At 37.4% G+C, this 24562-nt stretch overlaps 1 protein-coding gene across 1 annotated transcript in view; it reads right to left on the bottom strand.

Moving 5' to 3' along the window:
• Positions 1-24562, bottom strand: part of CHN1 (chimerin 1) — a 176570-nt gene that overhangs the window by 33210 nt on the left and 118798 nt on the right. The window contains exon 7 of the mRNA XM_082658641.1: positions 18133-18210. Coding sequence (XP_082514767.1) covers positions 18133-18210 — 78 coding nt within the window. The remainder of the gene's footprint in view (positions 1-18132; positions 18211-24562) is intronic.

The raw sequence follows: 24562 nt of genomic DNA, 5'->3' as shown, positions 1-24562 counted from the left end.
TTTTAATGTTTTTACTGCCAATAATATTTATTCTGAAAACTACTATGTTTAGTATAAATATAGCTTTTCTAATTTTCTTTGAATTACTGTCTATATGGTATATCTTTTTCTTTTTACCTCTCTGTGTCTTTAAAGTGGGTTTCTTGTGGATAGAATATAGTTGGGTCTTGGTTTTTAAATCCAATCTGACAACAACCTCTATCTTTCAATGGAGTGTTTAGTCTAGTTCCATTTAATGTAACTATCAGTATAATTGGGTTTAAATCTGTTATCTTGCTTTTTCTTTCTATATATTCCATTTGTTCTTTTTTCTCTTTTCTTGCATAGTTTTGGATAAATTACATACTTTTTATGAATCCATTTTGCCTCCTCTATTAGCTTATAACTATTTTATTCTTTAGACTTCTAAGGTTTACAGTACACATCTTTAACAATATTATAGTCTACCCTCAATATTATACCACTTCACGTATACTGTATCTTACAACAGTACATTTCCACTCCTCCCACCCTGTACTTTATGATATTATTTGTTTTACTTGTACAAACTACATAATATATTACTATTTTTGCTTTAAACAGTAAACTTATGTTTTAAAAAACACTAAAATGAAGGAAAAGAAACATTTTACACTTACCTATATGTTTACCATTTCTGGCATTCTGTATTGTTTTGTACAGATCTAAATTTCCATCTGAAATTATTTTCCTTCTGTCTGAAGAACTTCCTTTAATATTCTTACAGCATAGGTCTCTTGGTAATGGATTCACTCAGTTTTTCTTTGTTTAAAAAACAAATATTTTATTTTGCCTTCATTTTTGAAAGATAGTTTTGCTGGATATAGAATTCTAGGTTATAGTTTTTGTTGTTGTCATTGCGTACTTTGAAAATATTATTCCATTGTCTTGCATAGTTGCTGATGAGAATTTTGCTGTCATTCTTTTTTTTTTTTTTTTTTTTGCGCTACGCAGGCCTCCCACTGTTGTGGCCTCTCCCGTTGCGGAGCACAGGCTCCGGATGCGCAGGCTCAGCGGCGCCGCTCCACAGCATGTGGGATCTTCCCGGACCGGGGCACGAACCCATGTCCCCTGCATCGGCAGGCAGACTCTCAACCACTGCGCCACCAGGGAAGTCCTGCTCTCATTCTTTATTCACCTGTATGTAACAAGTATTCTTCCCACTTCCCCTGCTGCTTTTTAAAGAACTTTGTAAAATATGTAAGAGTACCAGTGACAAAGGAAAATAATCCATGTTTCTCTGTTGACATATTTTTCCTACATTGAAATAATCTTTACTTAAAGATGTTAATAAAAAAGTGTAATTTTCTTCTTTTATAAAAATGTACTTCTGACTCCAAGTACACTGAAGTTAGATAGATTGGCATTGTCCCACTGGTCACTGATGCTGTACCCCCCCCCACCGTGAACTTTTGATTCTGTCTTCCATTTTGGTTATTTTTTATTGCTATGTCTTCTGGTTCACTAATCTTGTCTTCTGTGGTACCTAATATGCCATTAATACCATCCAATGTATTTTAAATTTCAGGTATATTTTTCATCTCTAGAGATTCCATTTGGATTGTTTTAAATAGTTTCCATTTCTTTCCTCACTGCAGCCTTTAGTCTACTGCTAATTCAGTCATGTTACTAAGATGATGATACCATTCTGAGGACTTTTAAACAATGCCTTATGTTTTATGATGTCTTTCTACTCTGACTGGTGGGCAAAACTGTATGCAGCCCAGGGACAATTTCAGTAATTATTCAGCCTATTGCTTTCTGGTGGTTTTCTGATAGTTTTTTCTCATGCACGTGTAGCTAAGTACCAAAGACTCATGAAGACTCCTATGCAGATCTCCAGAGCACTTTCTGTGTACATCTCTGTCCCCCAGGTACCCTGCCCCAGAAATTTTAGCTGCTTTGTCTTGTCAAACTCCAGTCTCTGTGTCCTCAACTTGGTTAGACCAGCAGGTCCTCTTTGGATTCCCGCTCCATGTGCTGTGGCCTAGAAACTGCCTCCAGGCAGTGAGAGCACTCTTAAGACTGATCTTGTTTGTGTTCCTTCTTTAGGTATCACAGAACTGTAACATCTGTTGTTCAATGTCTGACTGTTGTTTTATATACTTTTTATGGTTTGCTAGTTGTGTAAGATGCGAAGGTATATCTATTTCTTCCATCATGGCTGAAAGTGGGAGTTCAGATTATATTCTTGTTTCTAAAACTGATCTTTCATGTGAGCTTGAACCTGACGTTAACCTAATCAGCAATTCTCAATGCCCTTTATATAGGCTGAACAGCTTCAGGATTCTTTTACCCTCATGCTCTACAAGCATGCTTCTCTCAGCAAAATGTTACATTAACATTGTTGTATTCAGTAGGCTGTATAGTAGGGTCTTGTAACTGGTGATTTCATTTGTCATTTAATGCTGAAGTGGGCATTTCTTATTTTTTAGCCATGCAGAATAGATGTCTTGTCTTTGGATAACGGTCCTCAATCCATGTGAACTGTATGGAGCTGATCCTATTCCAAGCTCCAGGGGAAGGTATGTGACCTAGATCTAAGCCAATAAGCACATTCCATTCTCCTAAACCATAGCTAATGGTTCACAGATGGGCATATAAGATAACTGTGTGAATGCCTACCAGGCCTAGACCTTTTGCTCAAATAGTCTGTTTTTTGGAGCTGACTAGAATCTGAGAACATACACAGCTGGAGCCTTTGCCAGCCATCTTGTCACCAGAGGGAGCCTAAAAAATGAAGACAGAGCTGGGAGGCAGGATTCTGGTAGGATTTTAAGCCCCTGGGCTAAGGGATACCTTCAGCTAACACTGAACTTTTCCTACTATGTGAGTTAATAATTTCCCATTTTGCCTCCATGAGCATGGGTTGGGCTTTCTGACACTTGCAATGTAAAGTTTCCCATCTGTTCCATCAAATGGTAAATATCAGTCATGGGTTCCAAGTGGATTTTTTAAAAAGACACACTAAGCAATGTCATAAAATTGTGGAGTAATGAGCTGTAATAGCAAACCATCAAAGCAAAATCACATACCTCCAAGAGATGGACCTTCTCTTTATGAATGCACTGTGCAAGCTTGTAAGGCAGAGCCACAAGCAGCCATCAGGGTGTGGAACATGTAAGGGCTAGAACTCCAAGAAAAGGGAGTTCTACAAAAGAGAAAGAACGAGCCTGACATTTCAGGCCTGATCTGGGCAAATCCATTCACATAGCCAAAAACGTCATCTCTACTACAACAGTCTGTAGGATATCATCTACCATGTCAAGAATCCTCTGGCTCCCATGACCTAAAAATGAATATATTCTTTTCTTTTAAATTTTTGTCTGGACGACACTTTAAAAAAAACACCCAGTTCTACTTTTGCTCCCCCCAAAATATAAACATGTAGAAAATAAGCAGTTGACAATGTTCTTCAGAAGTGTAACACCACTGGGCTATTTCCCCCTTTCTTTTTAGCTTTCCTATTTTGCAGCCAGAAGAATAGTAAGATAATTTAATATAAGAAGTTAGTAAACCTGAAAAAAAGCTATTGGTATGGTATTTATCAGGAAAATAAACTGTAGTGGTTTTCAGATACCAGCAGTGCTGTGGTAAAATATCTAAGAAAGAAAAATCAATATCTGCATGTGTTCTCTTCACTTAAAAAATTCTTTCCTAGATTTATATTCCACTTCCTTTGGTGTTTATGCATGTCTCTCTTTTTTTCTCTGCCCTTTGGGCAATGATATACATATTTTTTTGCGGTACGCGGGCCTCTCCCGTTGCGGAGCACAGGCTCCGGACGTGCAGGCCCAGTGGCCATGGCTCACGGGCCCAGCCGCTCCGCGGCACGTGGGATCCTCCCAGACCGGGGCACGAACCCGTGCCCCCTGCATCGGCAGGCGGACCCCTAACCACTGCGCCACCAGGGAAGCCCTGGGCAATGATATTTTTGTGTCAGATACTATTACATACGAATAATGAATGTTGACTAATAATGATAATAATTGTACTGAGATACAGGGAAGTAAGATGTTATGAAATGTACATAGTCAAAGCATGTGCTTGAGGAATATTTTATTAAAGCCACAATAGGCTTCACTACTAAGTAAGACGCTTTGTCCTCCGAGGAACTTTGATATAGTGTGTCACAAAGAAGATGAAGTATAAAAGTATAATTTGTTGAACAAGGTTTTGGAAAACAGAAATGAAATATTATACATGTATCTCTCCTATTAACTTACAAAATAAGCAGAATAGAATTAAGACTTAATCCTCAGTTAAATCTGGGGGGGGGATGGATATATGATACAAATGACTATAAAAAGTTGCCTTTAAAGTACTAACATGTCCCAAATCCTTGAAGGTTAGATTACTGTGTGGACAAAAACTAAAGTATTAAGAGAACAGATTTCTGGAGGAGGTGACTTTTTAAAATTGTGTGTTCTTCCTAAGGATTTATTTACATCCTTAGCTTGTTATTGTGTCAGGAGTCACACGCCAGGCTGATTCTCTACTTTGGGATAAACTTTGGAGAAACCAAATTTTCTAAAACATTAAATCAGCAGGATATACATACATGATGGAAATCATCAATACCACATTAGAGGCAGTTGTCTACCAAAGGGTCTCAAATTAGGATACTGGTTGAAAATAAGAACTAGGATAGGTGCTGGTGAGAGAGAGTGCCAGGCTCCTCCTTAAGGTGTTTAAAAGTGGCAACCCTAACATCTTAAAGGGTGGCCTCAGGTTTTGTTTTATTTTTAAATTGTTTGTTTTTTAATTTCATAAAAGACATGGTACACCTAGTATGTTCCACTAACAGTCTCCTAGTGAAAACAAACTTGCAAATCTCTCCCCAAATGTTAAATTACTCTCTAATATTTTGTTTCTTAATTCCATAAGAGAAATAGGACACCTAATAAGTTCCACTAACAGTCTCCAAGTAAGAAAAACTTCCAAACCTCCCTCCAAATTTGAAAGCAACAAAAACAAAAATAGGCAAGTGAGACTACATCTAACGATAAATCTTCCGCACAGCAAAGGAAATAATCAACAGTGAAAAGTCAACCCATTGCTGGATCATAATAAAGTTTTAACTTTTTGAGGAACCTCCATGTTTTCCATAATGGCTGTACCAATTTACATTGCCATCAACAGTGTACAAGAGTTCCCTTTTCTCAAAAAAAAAAAAAAAAAAGAGTTCCCTTTTCTCCACATCCTCGCCTACACCAGTTATCTTTCGTCTTTTTGACAACAGCCATTCTAACAGGTGTGAGATGATATCTCATCTCACTGTGGTTTGATTTGCATTCCCCTGATGAGCAGTGATGCTGAACACCTCTTCATACAGCTGTTGGCCATTTGTATATCTTCTTTTGAGAAAGGTCTATTCAGGTCCTTTGCTCATTTTTAAATCGAGTTTTTTGTTCGTTTTTGGTTTTTTTGCTATTGAGTTGTATGACTTCCCTATATATTTTGGATATTAACCCCTTATCAGATATATGATTTGCAAATATTTTCTCTTATTCCATAGGTTGCCTTTTCACTCTGCTGTTTCCTTTACTGTGCAGAAGTTTTTAGCTTGATGTAATCCCACCTGTCTATTTTTTCTTTTGCTGCCTATGCTTTGGTGCCATATCTAAATAATCATTGCCCAGACCACAGTTAAGAACGTTTTCTTCCCCTATGCTTTCATCTACTAGTTTTTTGGTTTCAGGGCTTATATTTAAGTCTTTAATCTGTTTTGAGTTGGTTTTTATAAATGCTGTGAGATAGGGGCCAATTTCATTCTTTTGCATGTGGATATTCAGTTTTCCTAACATCATTTATTGAACAGACTATCCTTTCCCCATTTAGTGTTCTTGGAACCCTTGTTGAAGTTCAGTTGACCGCAGATGTATGGATTTATTTCTGGGGTTTCTAGTTCATTCCATTGGTCTACAGGTCTGTTTTTATGCCAGTACCATACTGTCTTGATTATTGGAGGTTTGTAATATATTTTGAAATCATTAAGTGTGATGTCTTCAGTTTTGTTGTTTGTGCTCAAGATTGCTTTGGCTATTTAGGATATTTTGTGGTTCCACATGAATTTTAGGATGTCTTTTTCTATTTCTGTAAAGAATGTCATTGGGATTTTGATAGGCATTGCATTGAATATGTAGATCACTTTGGGTAGTATGGACATTTTAGCAATATTCTTCTAATCCATGAAATGATGAGTTTCTCTTAAGTACAATATTTAAAGTTCTCTAGCTCCATAAAGTGGCTATGAAGAAGTATAAGCAACTATGTGCAAACCAACAAAAACCTTGTGAAATGTTTCCTTTTGGAGTATTAATATTAGGCAGGAACCCTTCCAATGACCTTAATGATCTAGATCTACACTCAAGGTGTCATAACCAGTTCCCCAGCCAGCATTACAAAACACAAGAAGGATAGACAGGACTGAGGTCGAGAGGGCCACAGTGCTGGGGTGCAGTGTACAGGCCTGGATGGAAGTGCATGATGAGTCTCTGTGGTCCTACTCACCACGAGTAGCGGCAGAAGGAAAAAGTGGAGCAATGTGTGTTCATTTTTTTTTTTGGCTTCCATATCATCTGGTAAGTACTGTACTGGATAGCAACAGAAACACAGTGCCTACAGGGACTTTACAGATGATCTTGTCTAATCTCTTAGTTTCTCTCCATCACCCTTTACAAGTTTGACTGCCCTAGACAGAGAGAACCTCCCACTATGCTCTGATATTTATTTTTATCTTCCCTTGCAATGGGCCCACATTAAGAATCAGGAACTCTGTGTGTGTATACATATCCATATCCCTGTATAATACAGAAATTTATAATTCAGTTTAATCTCCTACTTGGAGAAAAACATTATGTATTCTTTTAAAATGTTTGTTGGGCACTCCATGTTCACATCCACGGGAGAAGCAATGGTGAGTGACATTATTGCTGAAGGTTAATTATGAGACATTCCAGGTTTACCATTTCCATTTTGTCATGTTGCATTTAACTTCTTTTAAATTACTATTAATTCAAAACAATATTCAAATTTCTGAGAACTTAAAATGTGAACATTCTCCAGTCAAATATAACATGATATTTTGTGTTTTATTTCATTTTAAAAACTCACGTGAATTTGATTTAAAAACTTTTGTAATATAGGTTTTAAGGTCATTAGAAAAATCTATTTTTGTGTCAAAATTTCCTGCTGCATGAAAGTAGTTTCAAAATAACTACTACCACCACCACAACAAAGGTCCCCCATCTCACACTGTGTGCTCATTTATTTAGTGATTCAGCGGATGCTTCTTGAGCATCTACAAGTCATGTTACTAGATATGGGGACAAGGGAAGGAAGAACAAAGGGAGAAAAGATGGCAGGAGGTGGTGTTATGATGGTTGGTGGAAATAATACAAAGGACATGGTAGATAACGGTCCTGGAATATGACATTTCACTGACTGTTAATATAACTAGTTAAACTATATATGAAAGAATATTTTTTTAACAGTGGAAAAGAGAATAATTACATTAACAAATCTAATACTTCTCAATATAATTTAATCAGAGAATTTAAGAGCTGTTAGAGAACTTACAGATCATGTACTTTAACTCCACATTTTATACTAAATCTATTTTTGTTGTTTCATCTTGTATTTTTTTCTCAAATGTGAATCAAATGAAGACCATAGGGCTCAGATTTGTCTGTGTCCTTTGAAGGAAAGGAAGGACCACTTTCCACAGGAGTGCTTGCCATTTCTAACCTTCAGTTTATCAAAGAGCAGAACATCTGGTCTGGTGGCCAGGATTGACAAGTTAACTATTACCACTATATTCCAAGTCCTGAATCAGTAATTTTTTAAATATTATAAGGTTCATGTTATAGAGTTAATTTAATTACATTATCAATTAATATTTCAGGATTCATTGCTTACCTATTATCTTGGCAACATTAAATCTATTAATATGTCACATCTTTCATCTCTGTGTAGAATGCAAGTGTCTGAAACTCTAAATTCAACCAGTCACCACATCAAGACTACCTTAGAAAAGAACTAAACTCATATTTTAAAGTATCTGTAATTCTTCAGCAGCCTTTTTGCCCGAGGAACTCTGGTCTGAAGTGAAGCATGCAAAGCCTCTTCATGCCACCCCCAATGAGCAAGTGACACTAGACTCAGCATGAAGGAAAAGAAAAAAAAAGAGGAGACAAGACGGTGGAGTAGAAGGACGTGAGCTCACCCCTTATGGAAACACCAAAATCACAACTAACTGCTGAATAACCACCGACCAAAAAATGCTGGAACCTATCAAAAAAAAAGACAAAGAAGAAGCCACAAGGAGAAGGTAGGAGAGGCACACCGTGATAAAAACAAATCTCATACATGCCGGGTGGGCGAACCACAAACTGGAAAATAATTATACCACAGAAGTTCTCCCACAGGAGCGAAAGTTCTGAGGCCTGTATCAGGCTCCCCAGCCTGGGGGTCTGGCAATGGGAGGAGGAGACCCCAGAGAATCTGGCACTGAAAGCCAGCAGTGTGTGATCCCACAGGACTGGGGTAAACAGAAACTCCACTCTTGGAGGGTATACACAGGGTCTCATGCACACCAGGACCCAGAAGAAAAAGCGGTAACCTCATAAGAGACTGGGCTAGACTTACCTGCTAGTATTGGAGGGTCTCCTGCGAAGGTTGTGATTCACTGTAGGGACAAGGACACTGGTGGTGGCAGTTCTGGGGAGTACTCATTGGTGTGAGCCTTCTTGGAGGCTGCCATTTTCTCACCAAGACCTGGCCCCCACCCAACAGCCTGTAAGCTCCAGTGCTGGGATGCCTCAGGCCAAACAACCAACAAACAGGGCAGGAACATAGCCCCACCCATAAGCAGACAGGCTGCTTAAAGTCTTCCTGAGTAAACAGCTGCCTGATAAACACACCCCCTGACCCAGCCCTGCTCACCAAAGGGACAAGACCCAGCTCCACCCACTAATGGGCAGGTACCACCCCTCTCACCAGGAAGCCTGCACAAGCCTTTTAGCCTCATCCACCAGGGGGCAGACAGCAGAGCAAGAAGAACTACAACACTGCAGCCTGTGGAACGGAAACCACAATCACGGAAAGTTAGACAAAATAAGATGGTAAGGGTATATGTCCCAGATGAAGGGACAAGATAAAACCCCAGAACACCAACTAAATGAAGTGGAGATAGGCAATCTACCTGAAAAAGAATTCCTAGTAATGATAGTAAAGATGATACAAGGTCTCACAAAAAAAACGGAGGCACAGATTGAGAAGATATAAGAAAAGTTTAACAAAGACCCAGAAGAACTAAAGAACAGAGATGAACAATACAGTAACTAAAATGAAAAATATACTAGAAGAAATCAATAGCAGAATAACTGAGGGAGAAGAACAGATAAGTGAGCTGGAAGACAGAATGGTGGAAATCACTGCCACTGAACAGAAAAAAGAATGAAAAGAAATGAGGACAGTCTAAGAGACCTCTGGGACAACATTAAATGCACCAACATTTGCATTATAGGGGTCCCAGAAGAAGAGAGAGAGAGATGACCTGAGAAAAATTTTGAAGAGATAATAGCTGAAAACTTCCCTATCATGGGAAAGGAAACAGTCACCCAAGTCCAGAAAGCGCAGAGAGTCCCAGGCAGAATAAACCCAAGGAGGAACACACCGATACACATAGTAATCAAACTGACAAAAATTAAAGACAACAAAAAAATATTAAAAGCAACAAGGGAAAAACAACAAATCATGTACAAGGGAACTCCCATAAGGTTATCAGCTGATTTTTCAGTAGAAACTCTGCAAGCCAGAAGGGAGTGGCACAATATATTTAAAGTGATGAAAGAGAAGAATCTACAACCAAGAATAATCTAGCAAGCAAGGCTCTCATTCAGATTCGACAGAGAAATCTTTACAGACAAGCCAAAGCTAACAGAATTCAGCACAACCAGACCAGCTTTGCAAGAAACACTAAAGGAACTTACTTCTCTAGGCACAAAAGAAAAGGCCACAACTAGAAACAAAAAATTAAAATGGAAAAGTTCACCGGTGAAGGCAAACATACAGTAAAGGTAGAAAATCATCTGTACACAGATATGACATCAAAATGACCAACTGAGAGAAGAGGAGAGAACAAATGCAGTATACTGGAAATGGATTTGAAATTAAAAGACCAACAACTTAAAACAATCTTGTTTTTATACAGACTGCTGTATCAAAACCTCATGGTAACCACAAACCAAAAATCTACAATAGATACACAAAAAAGAAAAAGTAATACAAACACAACACTAAAGTTAGTCATCAAATCACAAGAGAAGAGAACAAAAGAGGAAGGGAAGAAAAACAAAACAAATCCAAAACGATTAAGAAAATGGCACGAGGAAGACACATATCAATAATTACCTTAAACGTAAATCTATTAAATGCTCCAACCAAAAGACATAGATTGGCTGAATGGATACAGAAACAAGACCCGTATATATGCTGTCTATAAGAGAACCATTTCAGATCTAGGGACACATACAGACTGAAAGTAAGGGGATGGAGAAAGCTATTCCATGCAAATGGAAATCAAAAGAAAGCTGGAGTAGCAATTCTCATATCAGACAAAATCGACTTTAAAATAAAGAATGTTACAAGAGACAAAGAAGGACGCTACATAAAGATCAAGGGACCAATCCAAGAAGATATAACAATTGTAAATATATATGTACCAACATAGGAGCACCTCAATATATAAGGTAAATACTAAAAACCATAAAAGGAGAAATCAACAGTAACACAATAATAGTGGGGGACTTCAACACCCCACTTTCATCAATGGACAGATCATCCAGACAGAAAATAAATAAGTAAACACAGGCCTTAAATGACACATTAGACCAGATGGACTTGATATTTATAATGCATTCTATCCAAAAGCAGCAGAATACACATTCTTCTCAAGTGCACATGAAACATTCTCCAGGACTGATTACATACTGGGCCACAAAGTGAGCCTTGGTAAATTTAAGAAAATTGAAATCATATCAAGCATCTTTTCTGATCACAACACTATGAGATTAGAAATCAACTACAAGAAAAAAAATTGTAAAAAACACAAACGTGCAAGCTAAACAATGTGCTACTAAACAACCAATGGATCACTGAAAAAATCAAAAAATACCTAGAGACAAATGAAAATGAAAGCAGGACAATACAAAACCTATGGGACACAGCAAAAGCAGTTCTAAGAGGGAAGTTTATAGCAATACAAACTCACCTCGGGAAACAAGAAGAATCTCAAATAAACAATCTAACCTTACACCTAAAGCAACCAGACAAAGAAGAACAAACAAAACCTAAAGTTAGAAGAAAGGAAATCATAAATAAATGAAATAGAAATGAAAAAAACAACAGAAAAGATCAATGAAACTCCTTTGGTTCTTTGAAAAGATAAAATTGATAAAGCTTTAGCCAGACTCATCAAGAAAAAAAGGGATAGGGATCAAATCAATAAAATTAGAAATGCAAAAGGAGGAGTTACAACAGACACCACAGAAATAAAAAGAGTCATAAGAGACTACTTCGAGCAACTATATGCCAATAAAATGGACAACCTGGAAGAAATGAACAAATTCTCAGAAAGGTACAATCTCCCAAGACTGAGCCAGGAAGAAATAGAAAATATGAACAGACTAATTGCAAGTACTGAAATTGAAACCGTGATTTAAAAACTCCCAACAAACAAAAGTTCAGGACCAGATAGCTTCACAGGTGAATTCTATCAAACATTTAGAGAACAGTTAACACCTATCCTTCTCAAACTCTTCCCAAAAAATTGCAGAGGAAGGAATAGTCACAAACTCATTCTATGATATGAGGCCACCATCACCCTGATACCAAAACCAGACAAAGATACCACAAAAAAAGAAAATTACAGGCCACTAACTGATGAGGATAGACATAAAAATCCTCAACAAAATACTAGCAAACTGAATCCAACAACACATTAGAAGGATCATACACCATGATCAAGTGGAATTTATCCCAGGGATGCAAGGATTTTCAATATCTGCAAATCAATCAGTGTGATACACCACATCAACAAACTGCAGAATAAAAACCATATGATCACCTCAATAGATGCAGAAGTAGCTTTTGACAAAATTCAACACACATTTGTGATAAAAACTCTCCAGAAAATGGGCAGAGAGGGAACATACCTCAACATAATAAAGGCCATATATGACAAACCTATAGCTAACATCATTCTCAATGGTGAAAAACTGAAAGCATTTCCTCTAAGATCAGGAACAAAACAAGGATGTCCACTCTCACCACTTTTATTCAACATAGTTTTGGAAGTCCTAGCCACAGCAATCAGAGAAGAAAAAGAAAGGGAATCCAAATTGTAAAAGAAGTAAAACTGTCACTGTTTGCAGACGACATGATACTATACATAGAAAATCCTAAAGATGCTACTAGAAAGCTACTTAGGCTCATCAATGAATTCACTAAAGTCGCAGGATACAAAATAAATACACAGAAATCTGTTGCACTTCTATACACTAACAACGAAAGATCAAAAAGAGAAATAAACAATCCCATTTACCATCACATCAAAAAGAATATCAAGGTATAAATCTATCTAGGGAGGCAAAAGATCTTACCTAGGGAGGCAAAAGATCTGTAACTCCAAAAACTGTAAGATGTTGATGAAAGAAACTGAAGATGATGCAAACAGATGGAAAGATATACCATGTTCTTGGAATGGAAGAATCAACATTATCAAAATAAGTATATTACCCAAGGCAATCTACAGATTCAGTGCAATCCCTATCAAATTACCAATGGCATTTTTTACAGAACTAGAACAAAAAAGTTTTTAATTTGTATGGAAACACAAAAGACCCCAAATAGCCAAAGCAATCTTGAGAAAGAAAAACAGAGCTGGAGGAATCAGGCTCCCTGACTTCAGACTATACTACAAAGCTACAGTCATCAAAAGAGTATGGTACTGGCACAAAAATAGAAATATAGCTCAATGGAACAGGACAGAAAGCCCAGACATAAACCCATGCACCTATGGTTAATTAATCTTCAACAAAGGAGGCAATATTATACAATGGAGAAAAGACAGTCTCTTCAATAAATGGTGCTGGGAAAACTGGACAGCTACATGTAAGAAAATGAAATTAGAACATTCTTCAACACCATACACATACACAAAAATAAACTCAAAATGGATTAAAGACATAAATTTAAGACCAGATACTATAAAACGCTTAGAGGAAAATACAGGCAGAACAGTCTCTGACATAAATCGCAGCAATATCTTTTTTGATCTGTCTTATAGAGTAATAGAAATAAAAACAAAAATAAACAAATGGGACCTAATTAAACTCAAAAGCTTTTGCACAGTAAAGGAAACCATAAACAAAACAAAAAGAGAACCTACAGAATGGGAGAAAATATTTGCAAATGATGTGACTGACAAGAGATTAATCTCCAAAATTTAAAAACAGCTCATGCGGCTCAATATCAAAAAAACAAACAACCCAATCAAAAAAATGGGCAGAAGACCTAAATAGACCTTTCTCCAATGAAGACATACAGATGGCCAAGAGACACATGAAGAGATGCTCAACATCACTAATTATTAGAGAAATGCAAATCAAAACTACAATGAGATATCACCTCACACCATTCAGAATGGCCATCATCAAAAAGTCTACCAACAATAAGTGCTGGAGAGGGTGTGGAGAAAAGGGAACCCTCCTACACTGTTGGTGGCAATTTACATTGGTATAGCCACCACTATGGAGGCCAGTATGGAGGTTCCTTAAAAAACTAAAAATAGAACTACCATATAATCCTACAATCCCACTCCTGGGCATATATCTGGAGAAAAACGTGGTTTGAAAGGATACATGCACCCCAATGCTCATTGCAGCACTGTTTACAATAGCCAAGACATGGAAGCAACCTAAATGTCCATCAACAGATGAATGGATAAAGAAGATGTGGTACATATATACAATGGAATATTACTCAGCCATTAAAAAGAATGAAATAATGCCATTTGCAGCAGCATGGATGGACCTGGACATTATCATACTAAGTGAAGTAAGTCAGACAGAAAAAGACAAATATCATATGATATTTATATGTGGAATCTAAAAAAAAGGATACAGCTGAACTTATTTACAAGACAGAAACAGACTCACAGAGTTAGAGAACGAACTTATGTTTATGGGTGTGGGGTGTTGGGGAGGGACAGATTGGCAGTTTGGGATTGACATGTACACTGCTGTATTTAAAACAGATAACCAACAAGGACCGACTGTATAGCACAGGGAACTCTGCTGAATACTCTGTAATAACCTAAACGGGAAAAGAATTTGAAAAAGAATAGATACATGTAAAATATATGTATGCAATATAACTGAATCACTTTGCTGTACACCTGAAACTAATACAACGTTGGTTGTTAATCAACTATACTCCAATATAAAATAAAAATTAAAAAAATAAAGTGTCTATAATTCATGTCTTTTACTTATTTAATTTGCCTAAGTAGCCAGGTTTCTATTATTATTATATTATATGTAATCTTGATTTTGTTTTATAGAGCTGTTTGAATTAAACATACCAAATGGAACATTGAATAATTTGAAAGGAGTAAAAGAAATACAGAGGATTTCACTGTATTCTGTGGTGCGTGAAAATGCACTGCTCTTACATAACATCTAACTGTGCCTGGGAGCTAAGAAAGAAGCAAGAGCTTTCTTTAGCACCACAATCACGCCAGGGTTCTCAACTGCATCATGCTCTCTGCTACTGGGCAAGAAACAGTCTTGACATGGATTCAGAAATCCACTTAGGGGTAATTTGTAATAACAAGAACAGTGGGTACCAAGTACCTACACATACCAGGAATTCAGTTTTTCTGATGCAGAACCAGAGGTTCAGAGAGATGAAGCAGTCTGCCCAAGGTCATACAAATAGCAAGCAAGTTCCTCAGGGCAAGGGCTGGTTCTTAGTTATCATCCTATCTGGAGAGCCTCAGATGTAGGATGCAATCACTGTTGGTGGGGTGCCTGTGTCTGACTTTTAATGGCAGAGGTTGTCTTGTTTTGCTTGGTTTTTAAGTTGGTTTAGTTTTTAAGTTGGTTTAAGAAATTAGCACTTGTGTGCTCACTCTCTCTGTTGTGTTACAATGGGGCAGTTCTTAAAATGAGAGGTTGATCCAGGAGACAGTTAAAATTACTTTTACTCTAAGTTACACTGACAACTTACAGGGTAATCATTTTTAAAGGATGTGGTACATTTATTTTTAAAATGATGACCTCCCTGAGAGAAACAACTATCTTTCTTGTGATAGATGCTTTATCAAATCCTTGTAAGTAACAATAGGGGGGGAAAAAAAAGACTGTGTTATATAACACAGCAAAATGGGAAGACTTCCTGGGTTTTTTTTTCTCCTTCTATTAAAAACAAACAAAAACAACAAAAAACAAACACCTGCCTGGAGTCTGGAGTTAGGCCCAGTTGATTTTTTTTTTTTTTTGGATTTCACCTTGGTGAATGCTTTCACCAAAGGTATATGACACTCATGGTTTCACCTTCTGAAATGAGACTTGACAGCTGTTCGACACCACAGAGCAACGTTATATAACAAGGCAGCTCAAGAGGCAAAAAAGAAAACCACATTGAAATGAGTTTGGTGAGTGGGTTGGTAGTTAGGCAGAGTACACTTTCACCAACATAGAAAATAGTCAATGGCAAGGCCACGCGAACAATTATCATTTTGTAAATGCTCCAGATTTTTCCTACAATAAATCTCTGAACTGGACATACTTACATATCACAGGCAGTGACCTTCTAAGTGAGCATTTGTGTGGGAAAGCACTGCTCCTGCCACAGAGTCTGAATTCTTTTAGGGATGTGCCCGGAAGTCAAGTATGGCCCCTCCTTCTCTTTTTTATAATGCCACCCCACAGAAACAGTTTTTAAGAAACAAAGAGTAATTTTAATGGAAAGAGTCAAATCGTTTTGAGAGAGTCAAAGACTTTTGACCTTATTAGCAACTCTAAAAAAAATGTAATGCAATTCACTGTCCAACATGAGCTCTTCCTGAGCATAAATATTTTACTTTTTTTTAAACAGTGAGCCCAAGCTCGTTTTAATATCTTAGCTCCAGAGAAGGAAGCAGGCTTCTACTGTTTCACACGCCTCTTTAAAAAAAAAAAAAAAGTATCTTTAAAACAGCGTGGGTACCAAGCTATGAGTCACAATTAGTCCCATAGTCAGTACTTTCTGGTTATACAAAATTTGCTCATGAAAGCCATGTGTTAAATTAAAATTGAGAAATTACTGGAAGACACAACCAAAAAAAATTAGAGAATGTGTTTGTTTATGCAAATCCTTGAACACCTCTACCCTTTGCTTTTTATCAATATTGACAGAAAGCATGTACAATGAACTTAGCACTAAAATGGCATCCCTAATAGGTCAATCTGTTCCTGCTTAACATACCAGAGGGATATATTTTAAAATCTCAGCCATTTCTAAAAAGTTTGCAGTTTCCTGCTTAGGAACCTAAATGGCTATTTTTGAGTCCGAACATGCACATAACTTGATATTTGCAAAAGGATGTATTTGGGGTCATTTTCCTGATAAAAATCCTGTTAGACCAGGTTGTATATCATGCAAGAAGACACCGAGGACTAGTACCGCATGGACTGTTTAGGTCCATAAATGGAAGAGGTGGTTGAGACTGGAAGCGCACACTGAATGGTCTCAATTTCATTTTACATCAAAGATACTGGTTGAAAGATCAAGTCTTTAATAATATGTTTAGAGAGGGAAAAGAAAACTCTATTTGGTTTACCTTGAAATATTAGCAATCTTTACACAGCCCATACATTTTGGAATGTATCCTTTATCCTCAAATAATCGGAAGTTCATAAAAATCTTTTTCACTATGGAAAAAGCAGAGCATATTGGGGGCTGGGTATTTAGCATCTGAGTAAAATTAATGCTAGTGTTAAAAATCAGGATAAATTGCAAATTTGGAATGAAATGTCTTACTACAGAGCCTGGTGCATTCTATCTGCTGAATAAATGTTGAATAAATTAATAAATAAAAGGAAGATCAGGGTTTCCAGCTTTATCATCTTTTGAAAACAGATACCCGCTAACATCAAAACTAATGCCATTTTGTCTACATTAACAATATTCATGTCTCAGGAACTTCATCATAAAGTTGTATAACTATTGGGAAGTTACTATAGAAATGCTAGTGCATCTACCCATGAAGTGTAACTGGATCTCCTTACGCACAACCTTACATTGTATGTTCTCTGAATTAGGTTGCAAAGGACTGAACTTCAAGGTCTTATATCATGCTACTAAATACAGGCAAGATCTACACACAGCTTGAATCAACACACACACACACATCTTGATGAAAAATGATTAAAGTATAGTTGGTAAAACACAGTAACACAATAATTAAGAACTACACACACACACACACACAGAGTGAAAGAAAATACTCAAAAAGTGAAGAGAAGCTGCTAGTGTCAGCAGCATAACGGTCCCATGGTAGCCATCCTCCTTTCATCATGGTCAATTCATTAGCAGAGGAGAAAAGACAGAAACTATGGGAAATGCACACCATCTGCTCAATCCAGAGGCAACATCACATGCCTCTTATAGCCAAAGCTTTTTACCAGAAACGGAAGAAGATAAGATCTAATCCTCTCACAAAATATCCCACGAAGGTAGTTAGACATATTTGCATCACAAATAAATATAACACCCAAATCATTATTAGATGAGATCTTTTAAATATCAGTCAAGACTTTTACCACTCAGTATACACTGATCAAACAGAATACTAAATCAGCATCAGAGAAAATGGGGTTGGATTCTATCACCTTTATTAAGCTATTCCTTAAAAAAAATCTTGCTTAAAACATCTTCATTCCCTGAATAGCAAGAACATTTTAGTCCAGTCGTCCTAGTTTTAAAAAGACACACTTTAATATTGTATATTTCAAGAAATGTGCACTTCCTTTCTTATAACAAAAGGTTAAAAATAAATATTCTTACCTTGAAATTGTGAACCTTTTCATATTTTGGAATTTGCTCGTTTTCTTTCAGAGTTGCTCTTCTAACAAGTGATGTCAACTGCGAATAAGCAAAGAGTTTCAGAGGTTGCCAGATTGTCACAGACGACTTTTGAGAACCCAGTTTCATTCCCAAGGCTGCTATCAATAAATCTTGCTGACGGCCCTCTTGTTTTGATTTGTGAACTGTAGCTCTATTAGTTTTCCTACCCGACCAAGACTCTTTGGATGGCATTTTGGAATTCACAGGAAATAAAGAAAACCTATATTGATCTATGTCTGTCGATGAACTCTATTCAGCTAACAAATGAGCATTCTGCCAGCCAGCACAGAACCCTACCCTACAGAGAGCTGCAGAGAAACATCACGGAGAGGTGGAGGAGGATGATGAAGCACTTCTTAAAAAGAGGTCGACTAACCAGAAAAATTCTTCTTTCTTCCTTTTTTTTTTTTAAAGGGCTCTATATTTAAGCTTCTGAAAACTTAAGAGTCTGAACAGAAATAGAGTCGATGCTAACATACAAAACATTCAGCATTTCTCTATCCTTTTTAAAAAGCCATGCAATTTTGACAAATGACACATTTCTAAAAGCTTTCTTTTCTAGTCAATATATTAATGTCCATTCTAAATGAAAGATGCCTACATACTGCCTGCAGTCAGTTTCTAGCAACTGACACCCTGTGAAGCCCCTGGCAGAGGATGGGGGAGGGGAGGGATTTGACAAGGAAGTCTGGATTAGACTGGTCACCGTTAAGAAAGGAGATAACCAATGAAAATCAAGCAACAGTATTTAAGTACTGTATTCCTCAACTCACTGTCTGTTTCTCCCTCCTCTCATGTAAGATTTTCTTGCTGGCTCAAGGCAAAAAAAAAAATATTAGTGGGAAGACAATGAACACTGAATGAATCATGCATCATCACAAAATGGATTTTTTTTTAACCTATTAAAAGTAAAGGAAAATTAACACAACAGTAGGTTTTAAAAAGAATGCTTTAAAAAGAATGCACCACTGCCAGGTCAATTATGAAAGGCTGATCTATAATCTACCTCTGTGCATATGGACTGAGGTTAGTTAACTAAAACCCCATTTTATTAAAGATGAGCAAAAGCTGATAAGTATTTTGATGAAAAAGAAAAGGAGTTTAACTAGTTATCATTCTATTTTCATGGAGAGCAAGAAACATGTACATAATGCTGCCAACACCCTGGGGTGGTCAGTTCTGACTTCCTACCGTGAGTAGTTTTGTTGTGGATCTATGCTTAAATAGGTCCAACCACTATTTTAATTCTTAGTCTCAACATTCTTCTTTCAAAGAGCTTCAAGCCAGGTCACAGTGCAAGCCGGTTGGGAATAATTCCTCATGTTCACAGGTCCCAGATGTAGTGTAACTGTGCTTGCTGGACCTTAGGTGTTTGTTTGCTGATGTAGAAAGGCGGGTGCAGGGCAAGAGACTCAAATCCAGCTTCATTTAAGAGCAATACCTATACAATACTTTTTTACTAAGGTGCTATATAAGCTTAAGTTTTCTCATATTGGTTCCTTAAACACCTCCCATCTGTTTCCTCATGCTATAGTAATTAAGTTTAACCCATTATGATTCTAAGGTTACACTGTATTTAAAGAATCTAAAACTCTATATTGAAATGAATTCAGTCTATTTGCGTAGATAATTGCAAAGATTTTATCTCACATTTCATAATCTACAGGGGTTATGGGCCCAATGCAGATTCTCATTTAATCAGGGCATGAAGTGGTCCTTAAACCATGCTAGATATTGATGATACTGAATGACTGATTTTCTAAACACCCCCGAATATTTTGAGTATATAGTTCCAACTTTTAAAACGGTTTATTCTTTTAAAAACATTTCTAAGAAAATAGAAGGCAAAAGTTAATATATACACCTACAGATGTTTCATTTCCACAAATTTATATCCTAAAGTGATTAGTATGAGACAAAAAAATTTTTTTTTCCCAAGAAGAAATACGATGGAAAGAACTTTCCTTGCCTAACCTAAATTACTCTTCAGCTTAGACTTAGTTTGTCACATGATGACTAAAAATATAAAGGCCAGCCAACTCTTTAGTCACATATAACCTAAAGTGAAGTTTATCTGATTCTCAGTGGGCCCAGAAAAAAACAGATTCTGAAGGCAAATTTAACAGTAATTTTTTTCTCCACAACATTTAACACTGAATGTTAAAGTGACTAAGTTAAAGAAAACAATCACCCATGTAACCCAACTAACTTTTTTTTCCCGAGTATTTCTGATCAAGGTCCTTTATTATAGATCACCCCAGTCCTTCAGCTGTAGTAACTAAAATTCAACCAAAGCATAAAAATATTCATGGTAGATTTATCCAGAAAATTCATGGCTGAGTAAAAGTGAACATTTTGTCACTGAGAGGCCAGGTCTACTGCAGACTCTGCAGAGTCATACTGTCTTTCCTGAGTAATTTTTCTACCTAAGCAAGAAATACTGGAATAATTACAACTTGGGCAACAATCTAGGGCACTAAGGAGACAGGAAACAATGGTTTAGGATGAAAAACTTCTTAGCTCCCCTCAGGTGGCTGGGGGTTTGGTCACTATTACGCCTTCCATAACTGTAGCTGCATTTCTGCATTAATTTTGAGGAGCTCTCAAGTCAGAACTGCTAACTCTCGAATCCAGAACCAGTATCAAAGTTCTGACATTCCAGACAAATGTATACCACACTTCCTTATATTTTTTCTGGCCATATCTATCTACTTAGATAGATACAGCATCTATTAATTATGCCTATCGTTCATTGATTATTAGGCACTTATGCTCTAAGCACCCAGCTAATCACTTCACATACAGAATCCCGTTAATTCCACAGAAAAATGTCTGTGAGGCATATACTATCCTCATTTTATAGCTGGAAGAACTGAGGCCTACAGAAGTTAACTTCCCAAAATTGTACAGCTGTTACATTAGGTGGTGGATAGGAGTTAGGCTCTTAAACACTATGCTATATCCACTCAAATGAGAAAATGAGAGGAAACCATGCAGTCTGAGGGTAGTCTGATTCTATTCAAGGTGGTTTCTCTAGTTATCTTCTCCTTTCATACTGAAGAGTAGCAATAGATAGTAAGACACAGTAAGCAATGAGTAACAATGGATGGTAAGAAAAAGTAACAGGCACTAAGATATCTAGATCTCAAGTTTACCACGCAGAACCTGCAGTAGGAAATGCAGCCCTCAGGCTCCATTCAGACACACCCTCCTTCATGATGCCTTTGACCATTTGCGGCAATTAGACGTGACCTCATCCACCTGTGAACATCGGAGTCCTTCACTTGTTCATTGATTATGAGATGTATCACCTTCTACCTCATATCACAGTTGCCTGTGTAGCTGTTTATATAGAACTGGGTCTTATACATCTTAGTATAAAGCCTGAATCTAACACAGTAGCTTGTACAAACAAAGGTTCAATAAATAAAAATAAAACCAAATGAAGGCAGCTATTTTTATTGGGGGGCAGTGTGTTATAATAAAAAGTGAGATTTGAAATCACAGACACTGAAATCTGAATCCTGACCTTGGGAGATTTGTTTGTTGCCTTGGTTGTTACCTCATTTACATACTACGGACAATAACACTTATAGGTTACTACTGGGCAGTTTAGAGGGGATGATATGTAAAAGAGGAAAAGACAGTGGGCACTCAATAAATGATATTATTACAGGGCGCTGTATAGCTGCAGGTCACGCTGTGTAGTATAAGACATAGGCTACTGTCCAAGGAGCTAGTAGACTAATCTGCTTTTGGTTTATACATACAAACATGCCTAGAAATGCCTGCCCTTCCCTTTATATTATGGTCGCTACCAAATTCCCCCAATTCTAGTTCAGATTCTATCTTTTAAAAGGCCTAGAATGACACCTAATGTTAGCTGAGGGAGCAGGGTTGGGACAGGGTGAAAAGGAAAGATTATCAGCATAGGAAACCAGAAACAATGTGCAATACTTCATATCGTTGTTCTATTTCTTGGTCATATATCCTGAGATGTGTTGTATAATGGACATTTTATAGATGAAGAAACACTCACAGAATGAATTGCTCAAGGTCCCAGTCAGGTAGTGGAAATTCTGTGGTCTGAATCCCTGTCTTTTGTCCCCAAAGCCTGGCAGCTCTTTCTGCTACCTTGTAATGAGAGTAGGAGATAAACCCGAGGTGTTACAGATAGAGCCCCCTTGTGTTCTGGTTCTATAAAAGAGAAGAAAATGGCTTCAGTGGGTGGGGGTCTGAACTGGCAGGGTACATGTCCCACGAGGTCATTCTAGCTAGAAACACCAGCAGTATTTAGCTTTTTATTCTGACTGGGAATCTTTGGCCTGTCTTGGACCTGACTCTTGCCATCCTCCATATAGGTATCACATCTGTATTGTTTGCCTGGATGAGGGTTAACTGGCCTGGAAAAAGAGATGGGGAAGGAGCAGATTCCACAACGCTCTCTGTTTCCACCTTCATCCATACCATCTGTAGTACAGAGAAGAGGACCGGGAAAATAATGGGGGGGGAGGGGTGTCGTGTGAGGAATAAGGAAAAGAAGGGGGAAATAGGTGACCTTGGAAAGGAATGCATTTGCTGTTGTTCGAATAAAGAAGTTTCCACCACTGACCCTACTACCCTGTTATCTGTCTAGTAATAATACTGGATTTGTGCTGAGTTAGCCTCTCATTTTCACCATGTGTAGCACAACAGGATCATGGGCACCAGGGCCAGACAAAATCTAAAATCACATCCTATTGGCTGTGGTGTGTCCTTGGTCAAGCTACTAATTTGTGTGTTTCCTTACGTGTAAAATGGATTAGAAGTACTTACATTACAGAATTATTAAGAATTAAATAAGTATTTTGCATTATTCCCAGCACAGAAAGTAATCAATAAATAGAAGTTTCCCCTCCTTCCCTTCCAAGACCCCATCTTTCCAAGATCAGCGTTAGTATAACATGTGACAGTGATACACATTAAAGGCCCAAGGCCACTGTCCTAAGCAATGTGAGCTTCAGGTCAAATTGTAACTAGGTGGTTTAGGGACACACCATAGGCATCACCGTTCTGCAATTTTTAGCTTCCCCTGTCCTGGTAACCTAAACCCCTGGGCTCAAACTCTGAGTAATCCCTGTCCTCTCCTCCTTCCTGCCTCAAACCCTGCTTACAGGGAAGGGTCTTATCAACTCACTTAGACTAAGGTGCGAATGACTGATTACACTTCCTTCTCCATGAATAACTGGTTTTTAATATGGGACCAAGACTTAAGTCAAAAGAATAAATCTCCAATTATTGAATGTCAGGACACACTAATAGTAAGAGTGTTCTCTAACTGGAGGGACCTCAGGCAAACAGCCACCTCCTTTGTACCATCATGATGACATCACAGACTCATGATCTCAATGCCCCAGTTAACTAAGCTAAATCAACATTCCATCCAAAAAGCACCATAAAGGATTGTTATAGCTGGCATGGCCCTGAGGCTCCGGGAGAAGAAGAGTAGCTGGATTTACTTACTACCGGGTGACCTGAGTCACTGGTTCAGGTTTAGCAAATCCTGCAATTTCTATAAAATGCTAAAATTGAGATATAAACCCAGCTCTTCCACTATCAAAATTTGTAGATCCAAGCAAATTCAGCTCACTCTAGATACACAGATTATTCATACATTTGTCCCCTGAATTATCATTTGTAACCTAGTTTCTCACCATTAGAGCCAAAAGTAGAATATATTCAAGGTACTTAGCAACAATATGTCAGCTTACATTTATTAACTGACAACTACATGGCACTACACTAGTAAATGCTATACATGTATGATGTAGTTTAGTTGTTAAAACAATAGGGCAGGTGTCACTTTATAGATAAAGAAACAAAAGCTCAGAGAGATTAAGGTCACCTAACTAATACGTGGTGAGAATAGGAGTTGAACCCAGGTCTACGTGACTTCAAATTCTGTGTCTTTCCTCTAGACTCTCCTGCCCCTCATATTACCTATAGTTAACATGCAATTTTGAAAGGCTATCATTTGAATAAGTTTCTGGATCATTTATATTCTAACACCTCTCTGATCACTAGCCAATTTAGTACTGCTTATATGTAGTTTATAGCATCTTCCAGATTCATCACCTCCTCAAAATTTTCAAATGCATTTTAAGTCAAACATTAGAGATTTCTATACAGAACTCTATAAATTCCTTAAGTTAACATTGGGATAAATAACTTTTTATGTTGCATAGGAAACTCTTAAATCCGGCCAGGGCTCTAAATTTTTATGCTCCTGGCATCAGTCACATCATAATTCCTAACTCAGTCTTCATTACATAGCTGCCCTAGCCTTAACGTAACGTCTCTCTAAACAGGTAACAATAAGGCACATCAATGC

Source organism: Grampus griseus (assembly GCF_964374135.1).
Source record: "Grampus griseus genome assembly, chromosome: 7".
Taxonomy (NCBI): Eukaryota; Metazoa; Chordata; class Mammalia; order Artiodactyla; family Delphinidae; genus Grampus; species Grampus griseus.
This window is presented reverse-complemented; position numbering and strand designations above follow the sequence as displayed.